The sequence below is a fragment of the Trachemys scripta genome, chromosome 1, assembly GCF_013100865.1.
Source record: "Trachemys scripta elegans isolate TJP31775 chromosome 1, CAS_Tse_1.0, whole genome shotgun sequence".
Classification (NCBI taxonomy): Eukaryota; Metazoa; Chordata; order Testudines; family Emydidae; genus Trachemys; species Trachemys scripta.
Window position 1 is genome coordinate 269,633,347 of NC_048298.1, and position 25,239 is coordinate 269,658,585.

Consider the following 25,239-nt stretch of genomic DNA (forward strand, 5'->3'; position numbering starts at 1 on the left):
CCACCTCAACTCCACCCCTTCCCCAAATCCCCATCCCTGCCTCCTCCCCCCAGGCTCTCCAGCCTGGGAGAGAGGGTAAGCAGCGGCGCGTGAATCAGCTGTTTCGCGCACCGCGGCTGCTCGGGATCTCCCCCTCCCTTCCAGGTTTGAGAGCCTGGGAGGGAGGGCGAGCAGTGGTGCACGAGCGGCGGCAGCAGCGGAGGTGAGCTAGGCCGGCCGGGGTACATTTTTAGGGGCAGCAGGGGCGGCATTCTGGTGCTGGCCATGCCGCCCCTAAAAATGTGCCGCCCCAAGCACCAGCTTGTTTTGCTGGTGCCTAGAGCCGGCCCTGACTCCTTGCCATTAAGAATGTATAAAGACCCCAATTCAAGAATGAGAACTCAGTGGGCACAGAGGTCCTACTGCCCAGCTGAGGTGAAAGCAAGAGGAAGAAACTGCACTGTGTGGGGAACGAAAGAGAACAACAAAATCATGTGGTCACACAGGAAGCCAGTGCACACATCTCAACATCATTGGGAGCAGCCTTTACCTTATTATGCAGAGGCATAATTTGTGTGCGCGGACATTGTCAATGTGTTGGAGTACTTCACTGCCTTTGCGCCAAAGCTACCACATGATAGTTACCGTCACACAAGCCCTTTTATGAATTTTGGGAGCAAATCAGCCACTCTTATTTGTGAGGAAGATCATTTTTACAACTTAAAAAAAAAATTGAGTCAGCAAAATATCATTTGGATAATTGCCTTAAAATCATGCACTCTGGACACCGAATTATGTATTTCAGTAAAGAAAGCTTCATTGTTTAGTTCTGGTATGCATCATGTGCATCTTTCATTAAATAGATAGTGTGGTTTCAAAACATAAGTCTTATTCTCCAACATGAATCTCTGATCGTTGGTCACTGTAGTTGCACAGAATTGTGTGTATATAATATACATTATTATAGACAATTTCTCCACTAATTAGTAATTTCATTGGCATTTTTCTATTGTAAGATGGGATTTTGATTTGTGGCATAAACAAGCCTGTGATTATGTAATGTGGAAGGCATCAGTGGGGGGAAAATAAGGAAGTGGGGGCGGGGGGGAAAGGATTAGGATATAGAGTATGACAAAGGCTATGGGCAGGTCTACACTACGGGGCTAAGTCAACCTAAGCGACGCAACTCCAGGTACATGAACAACATAGCTGGAGTCAACGTACCTTAGGTTGACTTCTTGCGGTGTCTACCCTGTGCTGCGTCGACAGGAGAAACTCTCCCATTGACTTTCCTTATGCTTCTAGTTCCAGTGGAGTACCAAGTTGACAGGAGAGCACTCGGTGGACGATTTAGTGGGCCTTCACTAGACCCGCTAAATCAACCCCAGGTGGATCGATCGCTGTGCATTAATCTCCCAGTAAGTGGAGACAAGCCCTCAGTCTACACTACAGGTGGCATTCACGGGTGTGAATAAATCACCCCCCTGAACGACAAATTACACTGACATAAGTGCTGATGTGGACAGTGCTATGTTGGTGGGAGAGCATCTCCTGCTCACGGGGGCTGGAGTAGGTAAGCCGACGGGAAAGCTCTCCCCCATTGGCTTAGAGTGGCTACATTAAAGAGCCTGCAGCTGCGCCGCTGTAAACTCTCAAATGTAGCTGTGTCTTCAGTGATTGGAGCAAAGACTTAGATGTCAGGATTCAATTTCTCATCCTTCCATAACTTTGGAAAGAACTCCCTAGCTGCTGTGTCTTAGTTTGCTCATCTGTAATCTACATAACAATACCCCTACGGGATAGAATAGTATGAGAGGATTGAGTCATTTGAGATCTTTTCATCAAGGTGCTGTAAGTGTAAAATTCTTCTACAGGGTCAGCTCTACTGTAGTTTCCGTTCCTTCCAGGAAGTACTGGTTTTCTTCAAGTTTGCAGGAGCAGAGAAAATGGATGTAACCCAGTAGTTGCGTGTATACATTTGTTTATATATTTTTTAAAAAGTGACTAAGCCTCTCTCCTTCAATAGAAAAGATCCTGAAATGGAGAGAAGATAGTGGATAATAGTATATACCTTTCACATAAGGTGACAGAGCTGCAGAACAGATGTAAATAAAATAATAGCACCATAAAGCTAGCTTTTATCACTTCATATTTACTATTTTAATTGTAGTGGTGCCCAAGAAGTGCTAGGTACTTTCCAAACAGAAAATGATGGTCCTTTGCAATGAAAGACGTACAGTGTTGCCTCTAAGAATTCTATTATTTGGAAATCAATATGCAAAGTCACTGGTAAGGAGCTATACAGAGAACACTCAGGCACATTCATTTTAGGCACTTTGTTTTATTTTCCAAAAAATTGTCTTTATATATAAACCATTTCATTCTCTCTCAAAACATTCTACAACTATACAGCTGTTTGCTCCATCATTTGCATAGGAAATGCCACAAATACAAAAATAAGGAGGAGCGGGGGGGGGGGGGGGGGGGGAAGTAGGGAAAAAGAAGCAAAACAGTAACCAATTTATGCATGTGTTTCCATGTATAAACATTTGAAGCCTTACAAAATTATTTACATCATTTGTCAACTATTTACAATTAAGAGCAATGTTTCTAACTATAACAAACAAAAACTATAATTTATCATCAAGTGTATGTAAAATGGTCTTAAAAAATGTCTACCATATACCACAAAATAAATAAAAAGACAAACAACAGTTTTAACAAAGCTATGTTTTCCTTTGAGACCCTTTTTTGGCTTTTTGGTTGTTTATTCCACCTATTGGTTGACATAATGAAATCACAGTTTGTGAATTGCATATGTGTATTGGTTGTTTCCTTTATGTTGTAGATATTTCGGCCAAGTCCTACAAAGTGTAACCTCATTTTTTGGCCCTTCATTTCCTATTTCCAGACCGAACGCTGTGGACTAAGTTCACTGTTGGCATAAAAGGGCAGAACTCCTTTGACTTCAGTTGCATCTATTTATGTCAGCAGTGACTTTTGTCTGGTGTGTGTCAATGTTAACAGTGGATTAACTAAACTGCACTGTAATTTTAAATAAAATTACTGTATCCTTTACCTTCTGGTAAATTACATGCAACATCCACATGAAACTAGATCATACTGGTGCTAAACCAGCTTAACATGTCAGTCTATGAAAATTGCATCCTAAATCCTTCTTTTTAAAGTGATACTAAGTTTAGCTTATAGTAAGAGGTTTAACATTCTGTATATTGTAACTATCCTCATTATTTAAGCTTTCAACATTTGCAGTTCATTCTAAATGTTTTGCCCTTTTAAGCATTTTGAAAACTCAATCCTGTTTTGAATATTCAGTGCATAATATTTATTTTAACAGGTACAAAATGTCTGAATGGCTAGTTCACTTTTCTTCAGAAAATGAAACTAAGTTGGTAAAGTTTTGAGAGGTATTTAAATAAATTTAATTGAAAATGTGCCATATTATCAAATGTACATCTGAAAATTCAGAGGATTCATAGAAAACTTTTGTAATAAACCTTAAAAGCTGATTTGCATATTTACAAAATCGTTGTCATAGCAAACATGCAACATACTGAACAAACTTTTTGTTCTATGGCTGTTTATGAATTTTTCCTATATATTTTATCTCCACAGAAAGACAACATTTAAAAAAAAAAAAAAAACACACAAGTACTAAATATGTCCAGTAAAAACCTGACAGACTACAATTCATGGCTTGTCCTCTGTGTTCATTCGTCTATGCCCTCCCATTAATTCATTTACTAAACATTGCCACAGTAATGACAGTGCTTTGGTCAAAACACCGTAAGAAAATAATCTATAATGATGCAATGTGCTGAGACATAATACTTGAGATGAAATCTGCTGACTAAAGCCATATACATGATCAGAGCAAACAAAATAAATGACTGAACACTCTGGTACTGTGGTACAGTGTCTTCCCTGTTTCCTCATAAATATACAAAATATACATTTCCAGTTTCTTTGGAGACTTTAAAAATTAAAACTAATTCTAACCACATGTTGAGAGTCATTTGGAAATTGCATAGATACAGACAGCCTCCATGTCGAACCCAGCATTTAGTTCTGATGTCTCTTCATGTGCAGAGCCAGGTGGTCAGAGCGAGAGAAGCTACGATTGCACACAGCGCACTGGAAAGGTTTGGCCCCTGTGTGCTTCCTGTAGTGGCGTGTTAACTCATCGGAGCGAGCAAATCTCCAGTCGCAGCCATCCCATGTGCATTTGTACGGCTTCTCCCCTAAAACATTGGGAACACACAGAAACAGATGGTTAGCTGTGACTCCACAGCTGAAAAACAATTAATGAGAACTCATACTAACTGCCAATAGTTTGCACTTTAAAGGGGAGGAGGGGCAAAAAGAGGAGAAGAGTGCTCATGGTTCCTGATGATTCGCAGATATATTTAATACTCGCAAGTTAATCTTTGCTACAAGAATTTTGTTCTTGAAATTTGTGGTAAACAGATGCCACTGCAGAGACCTGTAAACATAAGCTAATTATATACCTATTACAAAAGTAAAAATATACACCTAGAAATAATTACATGACTTGAAAAATACACCCCCCCACACACAATGAGAGGCGGTAGAGAGCATCATATTACAATCTGCTCCGACTTAATATATAAATTATAAAAAAAGTTACAAGAGCCATACATTAAAGAAATATATTTTTAAGATCTAGTTTAAATGTGGAGAAAGGTTACTATAAGATTATTTATAATATAGAGATTAAGAGCTTCTGATGTGCAAGTAAAACCAGAATTGGTTATGCAGTATGTAACAACTACAACTGGGATAATATTTTCGAAAATAAAAAAAAAAATTTAAAAGGGTCAACTAATAATTCTGCAATAAAATCATGTGGCCTTCTGGCTCAGGACAGCTGTATATAGAGAAAAAACATCTAAAAGACTCAGGCCCAAGTTCTCAAAATTGGATGTCTAGAATTAGGTGCTTACATGGCCAGATTTTTCAGAGGTGCCAAGCCCCTGCTATTCCTATTAACTTACATGGATGTGGAAAGTGCACAGCACCTCTGGAAAAAAAAAAAAAAAAAAATCTGACCACATTTATAGATGCACCTAATATAGATTGAAGTGCCCAGCTTCAGAAGCTAGTTTAGAACATGTTGGCCAAACTACCTCAGGTATTTGCATTAATCCATTTCAGGATTAAAAATAGGACATTTTAAGCACACCTATAATTTGTTTAGGTTGTAATTGTAGTTATGTTTGTTGAAATACTGGGGAAATACCAAGTCAGAAAGTCAAGGTGATTTCTTTCTCTACAACAGGGAACCAGTTATTTAAACAACAAAACATTCATCTGCTTTGAAGCTGTAATGTATGTAATGTCACCCTAAAAAGACAGACAAAATATATTTTTTATATAAATGGAGAGCTAGGATTGCCTATTTATAGGATCACTGCTAGAGTGATATACACTGAACTACTCTACATACATTTCAAAGTGTCTTTAGATTAGGGCTCTCGAAGTCTATTTTTTTTTTAAGTGTTACAAGTAACCCACATATTAACAGAGAGAGAAGGTGGAATTTATGAAAACACTCAGCTTTGACTTAACTGTGCTCCCATTGAAGTGAATGGTAAAACTTGCATTGACAAACGGGAGCAGAGTTAGGTCAGTGCCAAGTGCTTTGGAAAATCCCATCCAGAGTATGTTGTGCATCACCTTCCTCCTAGTTTTGATCACATGGACCTTCTCCACTCCCATTCACACCCAATAACAATCCTCACAAACCAACTACAGCTACTTGGAAAGTATTTTAATGTACGTTCAGCAAGTGGAAACAAGGAAGAAAGCCAGCACCATGTGACCAGACAGCTCATTTTGCACCATCAACAGCCCAGAGAACACCGTGTGAGACCCCCCCCCCCATGTCAGAAGATTAAGAATTCAGCAAAAGTTAAGGTTCTGATGCTTGACAGCAGAAGAGCTAAATCCCTTTTAAAACAATCAAAATTATAAAATCCATCCTGCTTGTAGAGTTTATGATGCCTTTTATGCTCAACTCTTCACCTACTGCAAAAGGAGAGATTACCCCATCTTCATGAATGGGAAGTAACTCCACATTGGCAGCACATTCACACTGAATGTAGTCTACATCAAAAAACCCAGCAATTTCTTAGTGCACAAGACAACCAAAATTTATTAATATCACTATCATCCTTGAAGTGTATCATTCTTTAAGAGAAGCACACTTAGGGCCTGATCCAGCTCCTAGGAACCTAATGAGATGCTTTCCATTGATGTCCATTCCATTCCAATGGAAGAGGATTTAGGCTGCAACCAATTATAGCTCAGTATTTGCTCTGCATGACTGTGACCAATGAACACGGTAAGGCATCATTTGTGATAGCACCTATGTCCCAGACAAGACACACTATAGATGAAAACAAGGATGTTGTGTAAACCTGATAAGTGAAGCACTACCATTACTGGAAAAGCCAGTTGAGTTAATGTATTAGAATCCCAGAGGTATAATGGCAGAAGTCCAGTACAGGATCTCTTGCAGTACAGTAACCATCCTTCCAATATCTAAACTGGGTCTTCCTATAACTTGCTCCATGGTTATTAATGCAGTCTTTAGAACATTAAATTGCACATGACATGGACACAGAAGAAGAGGCCACTTGTAGGTCTGCTTTGTGGTAAAACAGAAACATAAGTATACCTCTTTTGTGGAACCCAACAGCAGATGTGCTTTCTTTAAGAACATCATTATAAAGTTTTTTGGGATCTGACTTCAAATGCTTTTTAAATAGATGTTTTATTTTGCTTATGACTAATTTTTAAAAACCAAATAGCAGCGTAGATAATGTGGCTCTCTGGTAGATACAGGTGTTCTTTTAATATAGTCTTGTATTAAAGGCTGCCTTCTTGTTCTCAGCACCTCAGTTGTTCCAACCTTGCCCCAGGTAGCAGCAGAGAGAGGAGGAAGGAGTGGGAGACACCTCATTGGGAAGGACCCATTATTTGAGTATTTTTTTAAGAGTTAGTTTTGTTTTGGGGGTGGAATGGGTCTGATTTGGGAGGGGAAAAAAAGGGAAAAAGTTATACTAGCTGGAAGGGAGTCTGTGGATATCTACATAGATTTTGGGGGAGTGGGGTGAAGGAGACGCAAAAATTTCTCCACAGTTCCTAAATTTGATGTTTATATCACAAGTCACTTCTGTTTTCAGTTCAGTTTTAAGAGCTATGTTACTTGCCACTTGGTGGTAAAATAAATTCAGAAGGACCCCACCAGTTGGAAGAGATTTAAGGGGTAGGTGTGGACCCTGCTAGCTGTTCTATGTACACAGAACAGCTGGCCAGAAAATAGAAGAGAAACTTTTGATTTAAAGAAAAATTCCTGTTTCTTTCCCTTAGTCAGATATGACCCTTTGGCCAGTCCCTCTTTCCCCTCCCCCACCCCTAATTTTCCCTCCACTGAAATGTCAACTATATTTTTCATCAAAATTTTAATGTCAACGAGCTCTAATTCCCACCAGGCAAAGTGGGCTTGGTTTTAAAAGTGGCCACAGTTTACAATGCTGCAGCTATTCCTGCAGAGGTGGGATGGGGTATCAGTTTTATGCATTCCTGCACTGCAGCACACTGAACACATCCGCAAAACCGCCTTGTGTAGCTAGTGCCTACTGTGCATACCACCAAAGCCAAACCCACATGTAACTGCTGGTGGGATGAAATAGTAGTATGCAGACATGTAGTGCATAAGTATTCTGGACAGCAGTAACTTAGGTGGCCTTGTTGGGCATAAGTTACTAAATATCACTGTGAAATCCTGATTCCGCTGATGTTGACAGCAAAAAACAAAACAAACAAAAACAAAAAACAAAAAACCACACACCACCTCTCATTGACTTCAGTGGGTCTTGAATTTCACCTCAGATTTCCAGGGGAATATCAGCTGTTCCCAGTGCCTACCCTAATTGCTGCTCATTATGCCATTTTATGTCACAAGTCTGTGGGAAGATTCATAATAATATAGCAGGTTATGGAGATAGCAGCCTAGATAGCTATGTGCTGCTGCTTCTCCCCATGCTGTCATAGCCCCACCCTGGCTTCTCCAAACTTTACCTGTGAAGAATTTCATTGAGGGTATGCATGGAGGGGACTGAGTAAGTGTAACCCACACACCTCCTGGCTGTGGTGTTGTGTCCTATCTAGTGGCACTGAGATCTCTTAGGCCTTGGCTACACTTACCCGCTAGTTCGACAGCTGGAAATCGAACTTCTGGGTTCGACTTATCGCGTCTAGTCTGGACGCGATAAGTCGAACCCGGAAGTGCTCGCCGTCGACTGCGGTACTCCAGCTCGCCGAGAGGAGTACCGCGGAGTCGACGGGGGAGCCTGCCTGCCGCGTGTGGACCAAGGTAAGTTCGAACTAATTCGAACTAAGGTACTTCGAACTTCAGCTACGTTATTCACGTAGCTGAAGTTGCGTACCTTAGTTCGAATTAGGGGGGTAGTGTAGACCTGGCCTTAGAGAGATAAAATGAGTCTTCCCTACAGAGATAAAATGAGTCTGCCCCTGGTTATTAGCTAAGGCTGTCATCTCATGCTGTAGCAGCTCATGCATTAAGCTACACAGGTCCCCAGTTCGAGCCTGCCTGCCAAATGACCAGGGTCTGTTGGCATTTCATAAGCACCTCACGCAGTTTGTTTTGAACATTACTACTTTTATGTACTAGAAATTAAAGCCATAACACTGCCCTTCACCCCTACTATGGCTAGCAGTGTGGGAACAGAGAACTAAAAAATAATAATAATGTATTTTTAGCTCCAGTATAAAGGCCCAGCTTATTTTGGAGAAATCCAAGAGGTGAAATACTGAAAGAAAAAAATAATAATCTATGTTTGTGATGCTAGTTTCTGTTGGAAAGTTCTTGAAGGGAATCAATTTGAAATGTTTTTCTTTTGGGTGTGGGGAGGGAGAGGCAAGTGAAGATGGAGATTAAAAACTTGTTTAAAAAGGAGAGCAAAAGAACAACTAGCCCCGGTACTGTTTCAGCTTTCCCAACCCATACACATGTTTGTGTCATATTTAGTGGGAAGAAGAATTTGATTTAAGTTCCTGTGGCAAGGGGAGAGGGGAAAACGCATCATTTTATTATATATATATAAAAATAAAATGCTTCAAGATTGACCTTTTTAAAAAGGTCATTCTTGTTCTTTGCTATACTGAATTTAATGAACAGAGGAATCTGTTAAAAAAAGAATAAAGCTAAAGAACATTGAATGCTTTATCCACTATTTTTGTTAGCGACATAGTAATGCAAGATTTGTTTACTTTAACAATTGTGTGAAATACAGTAGCTGTACAGTTTCAGAAATATTTGGTTTCCTCCAGCAGTTTAGAACTTCTTGGTTTAACATCCTATAGAACGCCATTGGTCATCAAATACTGATGTACTGTAGTTCAGTTACTGGAACATGATCACTGTATCAAACAAATATTTCACTGTAAAAAAAAGGCTAACTCCTCCACTTCAGGGGAGCTTCCATGGGATTTGTTAAAATGTCAACACTGTTCAAGTAAAACACCATGGAGGAAGCTGGTACCGAGTTCTAGCCAAATAGCACACTCCAGGCCTTTCTTCCAAAGCCAGAAATATTATACACAGCTCTTCTGGGAAACAGAACTGCTTTCTGTTGAATTATATTTCAACAGGATAGAGGTTTCATACATTTAATTGGATTTTTGCATCATCTCTTTCCAGTATCACGGATTTTAAGTATTTTGTTAGGCTTTCACATCACAAAATGTATTTTAAGTTCCTCAACTGTTAATATGTATCCATTCTCTAGCTAAATAAAATAAATAAATAAATGTATTTGTATAGCATGCGAAACAACCTTGTAAAACTTTAGTGCAAGTGTTTAAAAAACTTTGTTGAACACTAAACTAGTTTGGAATTGCTTTAGGAGAAAGCACTTAGCAAGTGATAAGGAAAATGTAACTTGAAAACTTTCTTGTAACTCACTTGTCTTTAAAGCAAATATTAATGGTGTAAAGGTTAGAGAGATGTCAAAAGGAGGCTTTGATGTCTATAGGAGGAATGCTACTGAGTACGCAAGCCTTCTCTGTTACTTCACTAACCCTCCCCCATTGCCCAAGTGGTTCCCAAACTTTGGCCAACAAAGCCCTTGCTCGTACTGCAGAGAGCTGTCTGGTCACATGGAGGTGGCCCTCCTTAATTTAAGATGCTAAATCACATTAAAATAAAACTAAAAATACATTAAATATTATCCTAATACTACTTCACCACGTAAGCAACTGCTGTAGATGCCACCTGGATGTTATTCAGTCACCAGTGGGAGAGGTGGTAGGAGTTCAGTCACCAGTGGGAGAGGAGAAGCCCTGCTCCATTAAAATCATTTTCAGCAAAATACCATTTAAAAAGCCCCAAATAATTAATGAATTTCCCAGTAACAATACAAAAAAAATATGCTTCTGTTTAAAAAAAAAAAAAAAAAATTAAATTAGTGACTATTTAATCAACGAGTTATTCATATAGCTGGGGTTCTCTTTAAAAATAAAGCTAAAAATTACAGTTTTTCACTTTGCTCCTTACAGTCAGGTAACTTAATTCATATTTTCCCAAGACACTGAGCATTCAATAACTGTTGTTAGTTTCCACTTGAACTGTGGACACTGAGTAGAGTTGGGTGGAAAATGGTTCTCGTCCCACACACATTTTCGAGAGTTAGAACATTTTCTTCCCCACTGAATTGGAATGAAAAGTCAAAATCATTCATAAACAGAAAAACTAATTCCCTTTCTCTGCCTGAAATCCCATTTCAAGTCAATTGAAACATTTGTTTTGATAATTTCAAAACATTTCATTTCAAATGTTGACTTTGAAAAGTTTAAAAGGATTTTTTTTTAAATCAAATTAGCTTAAGTTTCCAAACAAAAAGTCATTTCAAACTGGAAAATTGGAAATTTTCATATAGAAAATGTCAAAAACAAAACATTGACAATTTCAAATCTTCCCCTCCTACCCCCCACATTTTTTCAAGTTGGGAAATCCAACTAGATCCTGTTTTGCAAACAGTTTTGGTTTCAACAAATGAGATTTTTCGACAAAAACCAATTAATCAAAAAGTTCCCAACCAGTTCTAGTGCGGAGTACCTTTGGGGAAGAAAATAAAATTAAAACACCACACACCAAACCACACAGCTTAACTTTAGATAATCAAGTTTGAAAATTTTGGCTGTAGCCTACAAGTGTATATGAAGTAAGACTATCGGGGCGAAGAGGGTCTGAAATGTTACCCCACTGTCCTGTGTTTTGTTGCATGCAGAGCACACAATGATGTGGTATAAGTGACTTAACACCACATGTTTGGAACAACAACATTATGAATGAATTATACTGGTCGAAGGATTGTCCATTATTTATATGTGACAATTCCCAAAAGTGTGGTATGTCCTGTCCTCTCATCTGTACTGTGAGGTACCTAAGGTGAAATCTTGACCCCATTAAAGACTCCCAGTGACTTCAAAAGGAGGCCAGGACTTTATCCTGGGTCCTGTTCCAAGCTAGTTTCAGACAAGACAGAATGGTGGGGGAGGGGACAATGGATAAACAATATATTAAGTATGTTCAAGGAAAAACAGCAGTAAAACAATAAAATGACCTAGTTACTCATTAATTTTAAGAGAAACTAGATTGTGGGAGTGTTTTAGAACTTTTCTAGGATACTAGTTTTCATATCCTTCCACCTCTAGAGCCAGTTTGCTTTAGTTACCAGATATGTTGAGGCCTGTAACTTGACAGAAAGGTTAGAGCTAATCTTTTTCAAGTTTACCTGAAATAACTTTTCTGTAGAATATCCCCCCTTCCTCTCTGACTGGACTAGAAGTAGTTGCTGGTGTATTTGTGTGTATCCCAGCTCACCTATGGAATACAGCACAGGTTTCCAGCCTTGACAATTTACCAGATACAAAACATATACACACACGCACTTTAAGTTTCCTTTTAATGTGCAGTATAAAACACTACTTAAAAAGGTGTTAATCAAAGTATTGTATCAGATAAATACAATATTTTAGAGCCATATGACAGGAAGCATTAGTCTTGCGGACAGGAGAGGGAGATCCAATTACTGGTTAATTAACCAATATTTTGATCTCCTTCTACCACAAATGTGTAGAGACAAGAAAACATTAGTATTAGGTAACTGAAGAAGGTGGATATGCACGTCAAAAATGTTAATCACCAAATCCTAGTTTTCATTCTTTTTGGGACTACAGACATGGAGAAGACATTATCTCCTCATCAGCCAATAAACATTCAGAATTCCCCAATGCTCAGAAGCACTTATTTTGTTAAGTGTTGTCTCATGCAGCTCTAGGATTACTGAGGAATCTTGACTGGCTTGTGAAGTTGTTTATTTTCTCTCCAGTATAACATTCTGTTATAGCAGAGGTGGTCTCTCCTCAAGAATATATGCAAACAAAAAGGCAGGGAATGCTAATTTTTAAAAAGTTGATTTATAATAAATCCATGCCATCTGCTATGTATGTGTATTTACATGTCACATATGGGAGAAGAGGGTTTCCTCATGCATGTATGGCTGCCAGAACTGCTTTGGAGTTTTCACACCTACAGTTCTGGCACTTGTCGGGTAAGAGGTTCCCCTTAATGAAATGTAATAAGTATATACTATAATCCTTAAGATCTCCACCAACTATATGTATATAAAAAAAATAAAAACAAAATAAAAATTACCAAAGCAATAAGTTAAAGCCTTCTTTAACTGAAGGCAAAGTACTGTATACTTGCCAAATGAAAGGTTTTAATATGTCCTTAATCAGAGTTGTTAGAGATCACTGAATATAAATAATGCAGTCTGACAGGACAGGAATGCTGCTACCAAGATACTCAGACTAAACTAGGACATTACTTAAATGTTTCTAATCTTTCACCAATGGGAGGTTCATGTCAACTAGTAAACAACCAACAACATTCACCCCAGAATATATTCCATGGAACTAGAGGAGATTCAATTGTCCAAGTCAAGCTCAGACATTAAATTACAATATGGAATGTCTAATCAAATAAGGGAAAGTTTTAATCACTGGTAATTGCTGTGAATCTTGGACTGTATTAGCATGTGTTGGTCAGTCTCAAAATGAACTATATTTAAAGCTAGTCTCTTAGGTCAACAGTTGCCTTATCAGGAATCAAATATCCTGGAAATGAAGTTTAATCCTCTCAGGGAGCAATTGACAGAAACAACCGTTTTTAAGCTTTCGTGCTTAGAGAGAGACATTTTAGGCTTTTAATCAAGAAGAGAAATTGTTGGACTTTAAAAAACAAAACAAAAAATCTAACATGACTGCTCTTCACCTGACACTTCCTTGTTTTATTAAGTTGTGCCTGGACAGTGAGAGATTGATATGACTGAATGACCCAGAACTGTAATAAGAGTCAGGCCTGTTGGTAAGACTTTGCCTCAAAAAAGCACAATATGGTAAAACATATTTCACTAAAGCCATAATTGGAGATAAATAACCAAATCAATTAATCCTCATGGCCTACAATCATTCAATGAAGATTTTGAAAAACATGTTACTTTCCCCAAAACTCTGGTTTTCACTGGATGGTGATGCTTTTCCATTGCTCCCACAAGCAACTAATGGATTTATGCAAAACTTATATAAAAAGATAACCAATTACTCTCCGCTATTACCTAACTGTTCTTTTGAGCAAGTTATTTCTGCCTTAACATCTGCTGATCACTTTGTCGGCAGTATTTTAACTTTGCTCCTCTTTTCATTATTCTAGTCTATTACTGACAACGGTTTACATAAAATCAACCTGAAAGTGTAATCTCTAATAGGTAAAAACCAAATCTTTCCCTGTAAAGTATATGAATAAAAACTTTTTACTGCCATTTCCAAGAGGCGGGCCCCAAAAGATCTCCATGATAATAATTACCATATTTCACACATTTTAAGTAATTTTCTTTGAAAAACCATTGTGCTGATAATTACAAGAGTCAAGCACATAAGGAGTATTAATGACTGAGATTAGCCTCTTCTGCTCTGTGGCTCCAATGCATCCAGGGTGCTACTTTCCAAGATGTTACAAATGAAATCAGCATATTGGTAGGACAGTATTGTGGGTTAAGGCACAAAAGATTTGGGTTCAATGCCAAACTCAGTCACAGACTTCCTGTGTGACCTTGGGCTTGTCACTCTTTCGCTCTGTGCCTCAATTCCCCATCTATAAAATATGGACAATAGCACTTCTCTACCTCACAGGGATGCTGTGAAATGCAATGTACTTCCTGTGAGGTGCTTCATTACTAGGGTGATGAGGCCCATATAAGTCACTTTTGGGGAAGGCGCCAGCACCCAGTCCTCCTATATTCTTCACTGTCTTTCTTTCTAAGATCAAGCAGAGCAAGCTGAATGCCTATCATAATGCTCACTGTATCTTGGAAGGTTGAACCTCATAAGCCCCTTCCCCTTGAGTGGGGAGAAGGAAAGAGAAGATTTCCAACTAATGCCCTGCTCCCTCTTACTAGCCTTCTCTGTGACAAAATCCTTGACCTGCCTAAGCTGAAGTGGAGGAAAAAACAAAACTGGCCCCTCTAACGGGAAGGCAATAAAGCCACTGGCAGTTGTGACCCTCCTGTCAGGCCTCTTGCAACCCTTTTTGTGAATGTATCTGGGGAAAGGCAGGAGAGCTGGGCATGTTTTGCAGAGGGAGGGATATAGATAAGATAGAAAAGGATACTTGGGAAAGGAGGAAGAGAAAGAAATAGGAAAGGTGGGAGTGGAGGGAAGAGAATGTCAATCACTAAACATTAAAGAAAGATTAAAATGATGAAAGAAAAAACATCAAAGGAGTAAAGCAGGGAAAAAGCAAAGACTGAAGGACAAAAGCAAGAGACTCAAAAGTAATACTTGTTAATATTTGAAATTAATATCAAATGACTGTGTCTCTCACATACACACACTTTTGACTAAATGTACACCTCCACGATTTCCCCACAGTTCAACAGCACCATTTGTGTTTTTGTAAACAGTACCAAGTCAAATATACACTGACATGTATAGCTCTGGTAAATGGAAGATATAGATTCCTATGGGCTGTTCAAAGCCTGTTGTCCACCACTGGTTCTGACTATGACTGACCATCACAGTCCAATTTTGGATCTACTGACATGAAGCCATATATTAAAAGCAAGTTTAACATCTTGAGGCATTGAATAAGTTAACAGTTGTCCCAAGCCTATATAAACATTTGACATAACTAAGGATGTTGAAGTATTTTGACTTGATCTCATTTAAGGAATACCATTTCTCTTGAGGTATCTAGGCTTTCACTTCCCATCACCACATCTATAGATAGTTTCTAACATTAACTGCAAAACTATTTCATCTCTCTATTAATGGCAAACCCATCATGTGATCAGACAACATGCTTGTACAAAGACAGTGTATAGAAAACCAATATGCAGCTGAAAAAACATCCTCGGTGTGTGTACCCTGATGTGTACAAAACAATGATGGCGTTTCCTCTAAATAGAAGAGAATACATCTCTGAAACATGCAGCTGCTCACAGAAATGAAGCACTGGAGTCTACAACTGTAGTGCACTGTTACAGGTGAGAACTCAGACCTCAGTGTTTAAAAAGATAAGCATATCGGTACATCCGGGGGGAAGGAGGGGGAGGGGAAAAAAAAAGAAGAGGGTGGGGAAACATAGTAGAGTTGTTAATGGGGGAGCTGTTGAAGTATGTTCAAGCAACATGAAAGAAAGTTAATAGGGTGTATTTATAATGCACAATTATCTGCTTTTCTTTGACATTTGACAAGTTTTTCAAGTTGGGCACATACCTTAAGGCACTACCATGAACAACTAATTTTACTAGAGTGTAGCCTATAATAGATCCGGGGGTTTTTTTGTTTATTTTAAACACATTATATGCTGGTTGCACAATACAAGTTATGAAACTAAACTTGTCCTATGACCAATAGGTCAATGTATTTTAGAAGAAAAATCCCTAATATAAAGCGATTGAAGAAACCCATCTATACTGAAAGATGCTCCTACACGTACACTAGCACATACTCATTTTAATCAGCTAAAGATGGAGGATCAAATGCTAATCCATGCTAGTAAAATAATGCACTGTAGTGCTTTTAAGACGTTACCTAAGAGAACTTGACACCTGATCCAAAATCATTCAGAGAAGGATACAAAAATACATTCTGTACCTTTGTAACTTGGCAACAGCAGCTGTTTGCCTGTGTTCAATTTTGAGGCTACCAGCTTATCAACAGTCAGAATTCCCTCCATAATTTTAAAACAACTGAAGTAACTAGCTTTAGAGAAATACCTATTTCAGGAACTGCAACAAACACAGTAACTTGATTTTGGAACACAATTTTCACCTAAAGGGTTAAAGTTTTTTTGTTTAAATGAAAAAACAGGTCCCTGGAACAACTCCAATAAAATGAAGGGAGCTTTACCTACTTAAACCAGGGCTGGATTTGACCTACCCTTTAAGAAGAAAAATATAAGGGGGAAAACTTTCAACTCTCAGCCATTTCTTATGACCTCATTTAAATGTGACTTATGAACCTGCCAATTAGTTCATATTTGAATGAGGAAACAGACTATGGCTCACATTCTGTCTTTCAGAAATAACATTTCCCTTAAGTTTGTTCTCAAAGAATGTCTATTAAACTCATTGAAAGCCATTCAGGAGGGAGAGACTCCTAAATAAATACTGTGAAAGGCTGAGATTTTCCAATACAAAGGAAAAGCATAAGGTCTGTTTTGACTTTAATGGCAGACAAACTTTGCTGCAGGCACTTTTGATTTTAAAATGACAGATTGCTGAAGAGGGTGGAGGCTGTTTGGGAAGAGAGAGATTGCAGCTAATTTAAAAGGTATTGTCAAGAAACTAAGAATAAAGAGAAAACAACTTCAGTGGTCCATGATTACTAAAGAACGGGTTTAGCCAGATAAACAGGCCTGCTACACCCCTAAGGGATTTGAAAGAATATCACACAAAACTTTATTAAACTGGATTAGGTGAGACTCACCTATTAAATTTAAACTTTGAAGGTAATTACTCCATAAAAGTACAGGTATTTTTAAGATTAAAAGAGAAAAGTTTAATAGCGCTGCATAAATCCAGTTGGTTTAAGGGGGCGCACAAAGTAAGGGTGGAATTTATACAGACAAACTCAAAACTCATATGCATAGCCAAATTTAGCCCAACAGGGCTGATACTTCCCTTTTGAAGTCAAAGGGAAAATTCCCATTGACTTCTGGGAGAATTGGGCACTTAGCATATCTCCATGGAGTTCCCTGAGGTTCTGTCCACTTTTACCAAGGCAGAATTTAACCCTTAATCTTTCAGTTCATTCATTTATACAGCACTGGAAATATCAAATGGTGTGCAAAGGGTCTGAACACAAGCACGCAAGGATGGTTTAATTTAAAAACCTTGGGTTTTCAAATGGATATTGAGAAAGTGTCAAACTTATTCATACTCTACAATAAAAGGTAGGTAACAGGAAATGGACTAACCTGTTTGTATTTTAACTCTTTGGACAATTTATCCCTTCATTCCCCTCCCTAGAAGACCCTCTGTATTAAAGGCTTACTTAAATTCACTAGAGATTTTATCTGAAGCAGCATTCTTGTTTCTATGAATAGATCAGCTTCCCTGACCTTTGTACACTTAGCCACACTGCTGAGGTCAAATGTCTACAGGTAAAAAAGTGGAAAGCAACATTAACCTTTACTCATCCATAGCAATAGGTACTAGTGATCACAACTTTGGTAAATATTTCTCTATATGTACATTAATATGTTTATTAAGAATTCTAAAATTATCAGTACTATTTGAAGATATGAAAATAATTACGCATACTTCCAAAAATTTTAAGAGTGATTTTCATTTTTACAATTACTTGGTAAAATTACATTTTAAGCTTTATCTTTTGGTCTGTTCCTACAGTCACTGTATAATAACAAGTTACATATTTTCAATCTAATGTTGGTTTCAATGTAATAGGGCAGTGGCACCCACTCTTTCCTTACTAAAGAATCTGTAAAGTAAGATGCATGTTGCATTCTATTATATTAGTCAAGTTTACATCCTCATTAAAAATTAAATTACTCTCTCATTAAGCTAGCTGGTAATGAGTGATTATATGGATCACAAAATGTTTGTAACAATATTCTTGTTTAGTCTATTGCTAGTGGAGAGCACTGACCTTTGCAAAGTTGCTTTTCATTTTTACTGTGGCTGTAATACAGATAACTGCTTCATTTATGAAAACTGGATTTCCATAGTAACATTTAGCCTGGAGATATTCAGTTTCTTTACAGTAATCCAACAATCCACTCATAGTAACTGTTGAATACAAGGTCTTTTTCCATAGAGAGGAAATACATTGTGTTAGATCATTGCTCATGTTAACTTTCGTTTTGACTTTTGCTTTTAACTAAGATGAAACCATGTTATTCATACAGTACAAATTTAATGTTGACAGGCCTACTACAGTAAGCATTTTGCTTTAATTAGAACCAAAAGTTACTCTGATTTGAGGATCACACCCCCATGTGTAAGTATTTCATATTGAAGTACAGATACCGCAACTAGATTTAAAGATAGTGGCTTCTTAGCCTAGGTTTCTTTGAAAAACCTCACAATTTTCATTTCAAAGGTTCAGTTAAAGACTGCAAAAACAATTTTGTAACCAAGTCCCCTGCACAAGAATTATCCTGAACTGTTAAAACAGTTCTCTTGTGATGTCAGACACCTAATTTAACAAACATGTATCTAAACTGAGCTATGGTCAGGACAGAATGGTTCCACTCTCTTTCCAATACGTGTTTTGTAACACCCATGCATGTCAAGTAGAGAAGAGAACCCTTAGCTCACACTGGAGTCAGTGAACCAAAATTCACTCTTCAATTTATACCTGTGCTGGTCCATTAACTGAGATTGCATGCATGTAGCTTCAGACAGGATTTGGTCTATGGTACGAATAAATAGGTTTCACACCTCAACCCTGTTTTTAATTTTCTTACCATTTTAGTAACTCTCTTCACCAAGAAATAAAAATGAGATAGATTTTTTAAAAAGAAAGTATTTGGTTTTTAAACATGCAAGTTTAATACTAGAGAAAAAGCAAATGGAGAAGAATTTTGGAGCTATGCAGAAATCTGAGGAGAAAAATCTAAATAGTTCTGTCAACACTAGTATTTAAAGTACAAAAGCCAAAAGAAATGAGAGTTTGTTTAATTAAATAAACAGAAATAATCATATTTATTGTGCTTAATTCAAGACATGTTGGATTCCCCCCACCCCATCAAAATAATTTTTCTTTTTAAAAAAGCATTTTAGAGAAAAATTGAGGGTTTCAAAGGGAATATTTTGCTTGTTTTCAGTTCTTTAAAAAAAAATTTACTATAAGGAATTCAACATAACTAAACAAAAATGTCTTAAAAATAAATGGGTAACTTCAACTTTTATTGACAAAGTTGGTTGATTTAACTGAACTATCTACTTCAGGGGTTCTCAAACTGGGGGTCAGGACCCCTCAGGGGGTTGCGAGGTTATTACATGGGGGGTCATGAGCAGTCAACCTCCACCTCAAACCCTGCTTTGCCTCCAGCATTTATAATGGTGTTAAATATATTTAAAAGTGGTTTTAATTTATAAGAGGGGTCACAGTATGTGAAAGGGGCCACCAGTAAAAAGTTTGAAAGACACTGATCTACTTGAACCTAGCCCATTCTGCAAAATCAAAGAAAGAAAATATGACAAATCAAACATGTTTTCTTTTTTTAAAGATTCATAACCAAGGAATGAACAAGGAAAGTACATACCAGTATGAGTTCTCAGGTGAGCTTTTAAGTGGGAAGACTTTGTATAAACTTTTGTGCAGCCTAAAAAAAAAAAAAACAGTGGAGGGAAAAAGAGAAAGCACATCAGCAGGGAGATTATAAACAAACCTAGAGAATTACAAAGTCACTCACTCACACTATTCCGAAAACATTTAAAAACTTACTACCTTGTGGCAGCACAATCATTTGAAGGTTCACATGATTTAAAACAGAAAGTTCTTATGAAGGGGTTGCTTTACATAATCAAGAGAAAAAGCAATACTTAAGATTCTGGTATCCTTAATTACTTATGATGTTATACAAAAGGATAGCTGCTACAATCTAAATACAACTGAGAGTTCACATTTAAATTACATCTGCTACATGAAGAAGCCACACCTGTTACTCAATGATATATGAATGTCACTGATGAACTTTATTTTTTAAATGTTCCTAAAGGACTCTGTGTCTGATTTTTCCAGGGTATTACTCAATATCACTGTTATTTACCATAGTTCTACACTGAATTTTTTTTTAATTCAGCATTTGTTGTATTATAACATTTACTACATTCAAGATACTATACCCTGTATTATATTTGAGAGGAAACTAGTTTCTGTTCAGCACAGTGTTGACATTTTATATTTGGGATCACATATTTCATTAATGAATGATTAACATTTGCTGCTAGATTCATCTTTTAGTCTAGCATACAAAATGGATGGACTTCAGGAGGGGTACATATTTGGGGTTTTGGGGGGAGGTTGGACAATTTTTAAAGACAATTATAGTTGACAACAAAGGAACAAGTGTACACACTGAATTTTCTGTTCATATCAAGATGATAACTACTGTAAGCTGGACAAAGGATATGGCCCTATGTCCATGTCAATGGACTTCAATATGCCAATTTACACCTGTTGAGCATCTGGCCCATTGCACGTTGAAGAAGTTTGCTACAACAAAGCATGAGCCAGATATCAAAATTGTTCAATGTTAGCCTTCCCAGTAACATTTTTTCCCCAGAGCTATAAGTTTTGTGATACAGGGATCCACATATATGTATTTAAAAACAGTAAGAACTGATGTATTATCTTCAAGAAAAGTGGGTGACAATTATTTAAAAATTGTAAGAAAAGATGGCACAGAACAATAAGGCTTTGGAGAAGAAGAAAAGTTGATTTGGGTCTCATTGTAGCTGGACCACCATCAAAGACAGTCATTTCCACCTGTATTGTGATCATCAACGTCTGCTTTTTTGCAAGATTAAAGAAAACATTTGAGTGATTTATTCTCCATTAGGATAGATTGCTTACCAGGATAATCACAGTAGTGGATACGTCTCTTCTCCAGGTCTGGGTTACTCCTTCTATTGTATCTGACTGTCTGGATGTTCTGTGAATTTATTGGCATGGCCACCGGTAAATTTGGATTTTGGATTGCCAGCTTGGAAGCTATAGTCGCAGCATAGGATGGAGGAGGGGTTAAATTTTGTAGCATTTCTGCTTGTCTATCGGGACTTCCAGGCTCTGAACTTGGGGGTGAAGGAGGGAAGTAAGTGGCCTGTGGCTGAAGAAACTGATTTGGCATTGTGTATGTGCATTGGGGGATACCCTGGAATTGTTTCATTGTAGTCTGTGGAATAGCCGAGGAGAGAGTGTTAAGGCCTGCCATGGCTGATGACATGGAAACATTGTTAAGAGAGTCCATTACTGCCGCCTGAGTAGTAGAATTGGGCATATCTAAATCCGGTGAACTCAAGAGCTGATATAACTGGCCCTGCTGGGGTGTGAGAGAAAGATGAATATCTGGAGTAGGAAGCTCCTGCTTGATGAAAATGTTGTTCACGTCGGGAGTTTGGTGAGAGCTGAAGATGCTGGTAAACTCTGGGAGAGCCTGAGTGGGGGTGGGGGTAGGGGCAGTAGTTTCACTCTGATGACTGAAGATGGTAACTGGTTCTGTCTTGATGTGGGTTACACATGGTCTCTGGGATTTGTATAGGCCAGTTCTCAGATGAGTAATGTCAGGAAAGAAGACATTCATGTTGATACTATAAGGCAACCCTTCACTGTCAGTGAAGAACTGGTCTACAACTGAGGCACTGTCTCTTCTGTATTTTTTATGTTCAGGGATGACAGGAACTGGTGGAAGCTGAGGTGCCAGATATTTCTCCATTTCACATCTTGTCTAAATAAAAACAAAAACATATAATCCACATGATTTGTTAACAAACCATAGACAAGACAGGACATAAAGAATGAAAATAATAAATAATAATAATAATCTCTTACGAGTACTGTTTTACTAGAAGAGCTAAACAAATCCCATCTCTTCCACAGGGGAAGTTTTAGTCAGAATAATGAGACATAGTAAAACAACCCTGCCTTTTATAATTGATATGCTAATCAACAACTCCAAGAACAAAATCGGCTGAACAATGTTTATGCAGAACAAGAGTAAAAATATTTTGAAGTGTATCATAATATTTGCAATAGGATAATGCAACACACAAAAAAATCATCTAATTCATTTCTACAATTCCTGTACTCTACTATTTCACCATTATTCTAAGAAGTGTATTGACATTCTTTTACAGGAAGTTCACACACTTCTCTTTGAATTGTTAACTGTAAAAACCATGCCCTCATCTGACTGTTTGAAGGCTAACATTTCAAATATGTATTCATACTTCAGAACAGATTTAGAACATAAAAGAAAGTTATCTACTGGAAATAAAACCTAAAACAGGTGTAAACTTATAAACAATATAGAATAACAAGGAGGCAGGACCGTGACTTTAAGTTACTATATATTTGATGTAAAGAGTCCTTTGGACTGGAGTAACAATGTTTTTAAATCTACAGAGTCTATAATTTGTTAAGAATGTGATAACCATGTTTCTATTCATGGTCACACTCTAAAATCTTCAATTTCTACAATGAAATCAGTCCCTTAGTGCAGTGGTAGTAGGGAATCCGTGGGTGGCGAAAGCCTGATACATTACTGGTACAGTCATCAGTAAAACATTTATCATGTACTCTCCAATGGGCAAATGCTACATTCCCCCTTACCCTGTAAAAAGTCCAGTCATACCAAATCCCTCTAGCACCCCTAAAAACAGAAAGCTGCTGACAAACAGAAAGTCTACTTAAAAGTGTATTTCAAGAGCCTGTCTCAAAGAAAAAGAAAAAACAAAAAATCAAAGACAAGCGTTTTGTGTGTGTAGTGAGCTAGACCTGTCCTTAACGTGCCAGGCTACTTTTTCCAGCCCTTGTTTACAAGCCAAGGCCAGCTTGCTTTGAAGGCAGAAACATGTATTCTTTGAAAAGATATCGCTGAGCCACAGAGACTGAAATATGTCCCACTAATATTCATTGCCTTGCTTATCAATTCTCGGGAGGAGAATTCTTCCTTAATCTTAGTTACATTGGAGATAGCGACTGAGTGACTCCGACTGAGATCCCAGGGCAGGGCCCCCCTTATAAATTCACTTTGGAAGGTGCCTCTGCAGAGGTTTGTCACACTGCTCAGGATCTCACAGGCTTGTCTGCTCCGTTTATACAATGCCACCTGTGCCACACAAGGCTACTCACTATAATAAACCGCACACGAAACTATTCAATTTAAGAGTCAAGGGCTGGAAATAGCCTCAAACGAAGCCCGTTCCTGAGCTAAAATCAGGTTGCGGTTGGCGCTGGCTGATTTTAGCTCTTCCAGCTGTTTGCCTGTGGATCTGTTGCCAAACAGTTTTCTGGGACGCGCAGAAAGTCCCGACAAGTCTTCCCCCCCGCCCCAGTCTAACATGACCGTGCGTGGGCGAGAGAGACAGGCGGCTGCGCTAATTCTGCTGCTGGGCAAGTGCAAAGGCAGCAGCTGTAGCTTTCAACACTCTCGCGGGACAGCTCTGCCCCTGCCCGCTCGAATCCGCCTTGAGTGGTTGGGAAGTTCGAGTCCCCGACGCCCCGATCCGGGCACCCCTCGATTTCTAGTAGCTCCCTGGCCGGCAGCGCCTGGCTGAGTCCCCCGCCCGCAGGAGGGGGAGCAGAGCGGCTACTCACTTGGAGGCGCAGTGGAGCCGGGAAGACGCGGACCAGCCGCATCCCAACGCAGGGCGGAGCGAGGGGGACAAGCGGGGACTTCGGGCCCCAGCCCCACTCCCTTCTACCCCCTCCCAGGTGGGGCTCCCAGCCTCGCGCTGGCTCCCCGCTGCCGGGCGCCGCCCTGATTCCCCCGACACTGCCCCCACCCAGTGAGCGCTGCCCGTGCGGGCTGCGCCGGGCCCCAGCCCCAGTGTCTAGGTGCACGGCCAGGAGTGGGACCAGCCCAAGCGGCTTCTCCTTCCTTACCTGCACCATCTCCTCCGCCGGGATCCTGGCCCCGCCGCCCGGCTGTTGCTGCTTCAGATCCTCCCCCGTGAACATCGCCGCCTCCCGGGCGCCCAGCACGGGCTTGAGCTGAGCGAACACCGGCTCGTCGGGCTGCTGCATGGGACCCAGGCGGGCGCTCATGGGCAGCACCCGAGTGGCCATGGCCGAGTGGGATCCCTCCGGAGCGGGCACGCAACCTCCCCCTGCTGCCACTGCACGGGGACCAGCCTGGGGCGAGGGGATCACTGCCCTGGCACTCGCACCCCAGCCCACAATCCCGCCAACAACTCCACTGTCTTCAGCGTAGCCTCCCGCCGCTCTACCTGGCCCGGGGTAGCTCTACTACTGACACATGCCCGCCTCTATTTCAGCCGACCCCACCCTGGCCAGGCACAAGGGGGCTGGCCCTGCGGGGCCGGGCTGCCTATGGGAAGCGAGCTGCCCGCCCTCTTCCCGCCTCCCTGGGGCCGGGAGCGTGTACCCCGCTCCTGACAGCCGGAGCCAGCCAGGGGGCGGGGGCCTGTGGAGTCAAGGCGCTCTGCACGTTTTAGGTGTTGTGCCCAGGAGCCCGGGCTCAAAGCTAAGGTCACGGCCCCTTTCCCCCTCTCCGCTTTGGGGAGGCAGCTGGCAGGGAGCGGCTCCACTGCTGACAGAAGCCAGCCAGGTTATGTGGAATGACAGCCCCGCATTCCGAGCTAAGCACCTCGGGAAAGCAGGTACCCGACGCACACTACAACATGCTGATCAGTTTAAAGCCCAAAGCACAGTGCGCCTGGGGCTGGGGTTTCTAAACGCTAATGGATGGTTTGTGCAGACATGAATATTCAGCAAGAAAGAGGAAGGTTGGGGAGCAAAGTGGAAGTGGCTTTGAACAAGTGCTATGAAGCACTCAGTGAGGCCCATTTCAGACTTGAATATTATTTATAGTCGCTTTGGGAAGCATTTCTCCAGTAGACATTTTAAAATAAC

At 39.6% G+C, this 25,239-nt stretch overlaps 1 protein-coding gene across 1 annotated transcript; it reads right to left on the reverse strand.

The window, feature by feature from the left end:
• Nucleotides 1-3,974: 3,974 nt before the first annotated feature.
• Nucleotides 3,975-24,588, reverse strand: KLF5 (Kruppel like factor 5). Its single transcript, XM_034758350.1, has 4 exons — nt 24,250-24,588; nt 21,220-22,090; nt 19,907-19,966; nt 3,975-4,241 (listed from the first exon to the last, which is right to left on the reverse strand). Exons 1-4 carry the CDS (start codon nt 24,430-24,432, stop codon nt 4,063-4,065), a joined length of 1,293 nt encoding a protein of 430 aa, XP_034614241.1. The 5' UTR covers nt 24,433-24,588; the 3' UTR covers nt 3,975-4,062.
• Nucleotides 24,589-25,239: the final 651 nt, after the last annotated feature.

Bases quoted from the DNA above. Each gene is read 5' to 3' on its own strand.
- KLF5 (XM_034758350.1), bottom strand. From the start codon at position 24,432: ATGGCCACTCGGGTGCTGCCCATGAGCGCCCGCCTGGGTCCCATGCAG. The intron at 22,091-24,249 runs GTAAGGAAGGAG...GTTTTTATTTAG, and splicing joins CGGCGGAGGAGATGGTGCAG to ACAAGATGTGAAATGGAGAA. The intron at 4,242-19,906 runs GTATGTACTTTC...CCAATGTTTTAG, and splicing joins TCACCTGAGAACTCATACTG to GGGAGAAGCCGTACAAATGC.